The sequence below is a fragment of the Tinamus guttatus genome, unplaced genomic scaffold (genome assembly GCF_059628265.1).
Source record: "Tinamus guttatus ecotype Peru unplaced genomic scaffold, ASM5962826v1 Tinamus_guttatus_pri_ptg000208l, whole genome shotgun sequence".
In the NCBI taxonomy this organism is placed as follows: Eukaryota; Metazoa; Chordata; class Aves; order Tinamiformes; family Tinamidae; genus Tinamus; species Tinamus guttatus.
Window position 1 is genome coordinate 10,209,198 of NW_028288742.1, and position 5,528 is coordinate 10,214,725.

Below are 5,528 nucleotides of genomic sequence, written 5' to 3' on the forward strand. Positions count from 1 at the left end.
GGGGAAAAGGCATGAAGTTGCCAGAAAATATTTGGAGCCCTGGAGGGGGCAAGGCACCGCACATTCTCAGTGTGAAACGAGCTGTTCTTTGAAAACTACTTACTGTCAGATCCTTCATAAAAATGCCTTAATTGGAGACCTCAGCTTTTTAAGGGGTTGAAGTGTTGAGGAAAAGTAGCTTTGTGCATCCTAAGCCCCTTAGAGACTGCATTTTTCATCCCGTTCTCTTTTTCTAGGGGATCACGATGGCCCTGTGGAATTGTAGAACGTGGCTGCTGTTCTCCCTTGTGGCTGCTTGCTTCATCTCTGCCTTAGCTGGGGAGTCTGTGGGAGAGAGTCAACATGCAAATATTCGGCTTGATAAGAACCTGGTACAAGATAAAGAGTATGTGTTCCATGTCCTGAAAATGTAAACTTTACTTCCCAATGATTTGCTTTTCTCTTAAATGTTGTTATGCAAGTTGGGCTTAAGCCTGAGGCACCTTTTCATCTAAGGATGTTGTATGAATAGCTGGAGTCAGATACGAAGATAGGTTTGTTCATCAAGTTTACTAGAGATACAGGATCCAGAAAGCTCTCCCTAGGACCTTTAGCCCTATTTATACTGTATAGAGTTTCTTACAATAATTCTACTTATCTAGATCAACATGCTCTGGACAAAACTTTTATTTGGACAGTTAGAAATTTGTTCTCAATTGCTTCTTCATGCACACAAAAAAAGTGTGATAGCAATAAAGTCCCTAGTATATCCCATATTTTGCTATGAAAGATTTTCCTACAGTTCCTTTGCTTTAAAAGGTGGCCATAAAGGAATCTGGGGCATCATTTGGGTTGTTTTGATAACCCAAACCCAGTCTAAGTAGGTGAGAGGAAGAACAGCTGTCTAAATTGTTCCAAAGGCCAGTACAGTACGGACCTGTACTGTACTAGGATGAAGGGTGTACAAAGGTTGGTTAAGGTTGGGGCTTTTGGTCCTCGTGTTTGCTCGTGCTTTTAGAAACAGGGCCTATGTATTTGACTACGTGATCAAATACTACAGATGATGTAAACAGTGTATTAAATATTAACTGATTTTTTTTTTTCCTAAGCCACATCATGGAACATTTGGAAGGTGTTATTGAGAAACCGGAGTCTGAGATGTCTCCACAAGAGCTGCAGCTTCATTATTTCAAAATGCATGATTACGATGGCAATAATCTGCTAGATGGATTAGAACTTGCTGCTGCTATATCCCATGTCCACAAAGAGGTAGGTGGAATACCGTAATAGCATGCGTCCTTGGAAACAGTCCAGGCTTTCTAAAAACAACTTGCAATAGAACATTTACAGTGTTGCAGTACAGTCACAAGGGAGTGGTTTTGTTTGAAAATGAGACCTCTTCCTCTTTCAGTTTTGGTTTGATTTATAAGTGGATGAGGTCTATCACACCTTTTCATGTCACTTGACAGTGTTCCAAGATGACTCAATCCTGGTTTCAACTTTACATCCTCTGGAGTGGAAATGATTTTGTAGCCAGGGATTGTGAGAGGAAAAGGGGAAATTGGAAAACTGTGGCCAGAATGGAATAATGGTGATAAGAGCTTATGAAAATAGCATACAATACAGTGTAACTTATATTTCTAAGAATGTTATCTTCAACTCACAACTGCTACTGCTACAGATGTGCAAACTGTAGGAAACTTCTTGCATATAATTAGGAGAGTAGATCATGGTGTGCTTTTGTTTGTTACCCTTTTGTAAATGCAAATACTCTGTACAACTGGGAGCATTTAAAGACTAAGCAGGAAGATACAGTTCTTGGGAAAATAATATTAACACAATATCTCCTAGCAATCTTTTGGAAGTTCAAAACGATGTAACTTATTGTGCCCATCTGTGTCAGAAGATACAAAGCCAAGGAAAGAATAATTAACTGCTGACACCTTTATTTCTAAGGGATGATACTAAGAATTATGCTGAAGCTAAGCTGCAATGTACCTAACCTGCTTTTTCTTTTGTTTTCCACTAGTCTGTTCTTTCAGTAAGTCAACATGTTTGTGAACTGATGTTGAATAGTTTGCTGTAACAAGACTTAAGTAACAAGATGTTTTGCAATCTAAGCAGCTAGTTGTCAGTAATGTGCCGTGTATGTCACAAAGTGGGACCTGCTAAATTCTTTAATGTGGTTTTTGCTTTTCTAGGAAGGTGGCGAACATACCCAGGCAATGAAAGAAGAAGAACTAATTAGTCTAATAGATGATGTTTTAAGAGATGACGATAAGAACAATGATGGATACATTGACTATGCAGAATTTGCAAAATCCCTGGAGTAAGGGTTTGCGAGGAGGTTCTTTCTCCTTTTAGCTATGTGGAAATGTGACCCAGTATAATGTGATTCATTACTGTTTCATATCAACCTTTGTGCTGCAACATTCATGAGAAGATGTATCAATTCCAACTGATTTCGTTTGAAAATTGTATGTGACTGGCTAACTTGAAGAGCCAAGCTTGACTAAATGTAGCTACACATTTGAATCTTGAAGCACAGAAACATCAACAGTACTCACACAGCTGACAAACTCTTTAAAATAGCTATGTGTGAATACTTAATAGATCCCATGTAATCTAAATTTCAATTTTCTACTGAAATTCAGTTTGCCTACCTATTTTATTTAAATGGATAAAATAGTTGGAAAGCCAGAGAACATGACTACATATTGTGAGTACTGTGAGGAGACATTTCCATATTTCATACTCATTTTCAAAGAAAATCTGCATATGAGTACAAGTGCTTGAAACAGCATTTGCAGAGAAAAGTATTTGAATGTGGTTTATACTTGAGCTCTATGGGATACCACATGGACTTCAACACTGTCTTTGAAGAAATTGAGTATTTTTTTAAATTTATGTACTTTCTAGCATACCCTTATATTTTATATATAAATATGTACATGTTTCTCGATTTCTTCTCATCCTTCACAGATTTACTTTTTATAGTGTAGTATTTTGGATTTTTCTCTACTTTGAATGGTCTTTTTTAAAGAAAATTAAAATATTTTTACAACATTTATATGTTTATTAATGCTGTGTAGCATTTACTAGAGTAGCTTCTGCTATCTCGTTTTGAAGGTCATGTTAACAGTAAGCTGGTTTAAGTATAAAAGCTTCTGTACCAATTGGTTCTTACAGTATTAGCCAGTGGGGTAATCTAAGTGAGAAAGTACTGCTGCCTTGCTGAGGTTTAGATTCCTATTCCTTGACACTTAAATTACGGTATTACTTTTAGAAAAATGCAAAGGTATTTCATAACTAAGAGTTTCAAGATACTTGAATGTCTGCAGATGAACATGGTCCTAGGAGTGTTTTTGCTGTGTTGACGCAATACTTGATAAGTGCAGTAGCCTAAGGATATTACAGTGATGTATTGTTGCTTTATTGATATGTGGTAACTATAAAGCATAGCCGAAATCTTAAATTGCATTTAATCATTATCCATGAATAGAAAATATAAATGTTAGCATATTTCTGTAAAATGTATAAAGAGCTATTTTCTTTACAAAATTATTCTTATACAAGAGAAATACATTTGTAAAAGAAATTATTTCTTTGTTTTAAATGTTTGTGCAATGAATGCCGAGTGTCCGATTCTTTTTTTTTTTTTTTTCTCGCAACAGCTGATTATTTTGACACTCTCTGTCAGGGTATTGCTTGTGCAGGCTATACAAGCAATAAAAAGTTGGGATTCATGCACTTTGGAGCTCGAAGTGTAATGCAGGAAATCCTGGAATGTACCTAGTTTTTTGTTGTATTTCTAAGCCTGGCTCCATTACTGGCAGTAATCTTAAAAACTCCTCAAAAAAATCTAAATTCCTCAAAGCATTTTTGTTATACCATTTATCAGGGTGATTAGTCTGGAGTGAATGTTGATTCAAAGGTAAGTATAGAAAATGCTGGGGGGAGAGGGAGGGGAAAGAAGATTAAGCTCCTCAGCTTTGAGCATTTAAAGCAGGTTACCTCTAAACCTGTCAACTTTATGTGTTTATTCCATAAACCTCTGAGCATTGGATATATTTCAGGTGAAAGAAAAACTGGCATTTTTTGCCCTATTCTGAGAAAATATGGTTTCCTTGTAAATTGGAATGGCCAGAAAAGCCAGGAGCTGATCTTAGAGACTGAGCTATAAATCCTTAAGCAGTCCAGCAACTTTCTCAAACACTACTGTATAGTAAGTGACATGACATGCACAGTAGCAGCTACATATAAAAAATAAATATAGGTAATGTGGACAACATTTTTTCAAATTATTTTCAACCTGATTTAGTACAAGTTAAAACAACATTAAGTACAGAATTTACCTAAAACAGAACAAATGTGAGTTGCATTTCACAATGCATGAAGAAATACCAAATTAGTGCTTTTGCTTTCCAAGAAAAAGAACAATTCAAGAAATGCTGTCCAAGCTGAAACCCGCAGCATCGTGTCTTTACTTAGCCTTCCAAAACAAATACGCATATAAAACTGCTAGCACGGCCAGACTTAATTTTAAAAAATAAGTTTATGTGCTAGCTGTAGCTCATAGGACTGTAAACAAACTGGTACAGGTCATATGGAATCAAATACACGCATATGTAAAATTATATATTTATGTTTAATATATATAAAAGTGGGTCTTTGCAACAGACTCACAAGACTATTTTTGCTTCTATAAAGTAGTAGTCTCTCTGTTTAACAGATAAGAAAAATTAAGCAAAAGAGGGCATGATTTTCTGAAGGTCAAGCACACCTTTGGCAGGAACAGAAAGCAAAAGCCTGTTGCATGTTTTACACCTCTTCCTAGTCTATGATCCTGAGGGGAAGAGTGTTGGATTTCCCTGCCTCAATTAGTGCAGAACACATCTGGCCTTGCACTACTGTGAACTACACGTGGTTTTGTCAAAGGTTTGAGGTTGTAATCTTCTACCTCATGTATCAAACAACATAGCAAGCAAAGAAAATATTTGAAAAGACTCTGCTTCTTGAGCTATTGACAAACAGGACCTTTGTTTATTGGTCCTCTGAGACATACTTGGCCTATGGAAGAGAAAAATCTGTACTGTTTATCCAGTGACCATTGGAATATTATTAATCACAAGAACAACCATCCAGAGGGGCTGCAAATTCACAAAGATTTTAGAACCTTTTTTGTTATTTTTCTTAATTACCTAGGACCTCAAAATATCTTGGATTCTGTGCAGAATTACTAAAGGTTTACAAGTCCTGATTTCAGCTGAAGTACTGTTCTCACACAAGCAATTCACAAGAGCAGTAAGAGGAATTCAGGACTAAAGTCATAACTGGTGCAGCCACTAGATAGCGTGTCAACACTGCCCATTCCTTCCCCGCAGCATGCAGCTTGGTGCACCTGGGAGTGGGGATTTCACTGTAGCATCACCCCTGCACAGATTATCGGCCAACGCCTGCTCCTGTGTCTTCCAACATCACGTTCCCATTAGGATGTCTGTGTTTTGATTAGTTTACAGCTCCCACAAAATTTGATCATAGCTGAGATA

The 5,528-nt window shown here is 36.8% G+C and overlaps 1 protein-coding gene across 1 annotated transcript; it reads left to right on the forward strand.

The window, feature by feature from the left end:
* Positions 1-216: 216 nt before the first annotated feature.
* MCFD2 (multiple coagulation factor deficiency 2, ER cargo receptor complex subunit) lies at positions 217-2,404 on the forward strand. Its single transcript, XM_010212196.2, has 3 exons — positions 217-385; positions 1,089-1,248; positions 2,181-2,404. Exons 1-3 carry the CDS (start codon positions 246-248, stop codon positions 2,310-2,312), a joined length of 432 nt encoding a protein of 143 aa, XP_010210498.2. The 5' UTR covers positions 217-245; the 3' UTR covers positions 2,313-2,404.
* Positions 2,405-5,528: the final 3,124 nt, after the last annotated feature.

Coding starts and splice junctions, on each gene's coding strand:
- MCFD2 (XM_010212196.2), top strand. CDS start 246: ATGGCCCTGTGGAATTGTAGAACGTGGCTGCTGTTCTCCCTTGTGGCT. Junction 386..1,088: donor AACCTGGTACAAGATAAAGA/GTATGTGTTCCA, acceptor TTTTTTCCTAAG/CCACATCATGGAACATTTGG. Junction 1,249..2,180: donor TATCCCATGTCCACAAAGAG/GTAGGTGGAATA, acceptor TTGCTTTTCTAG/GAAGGTGGCGAACATACCCA.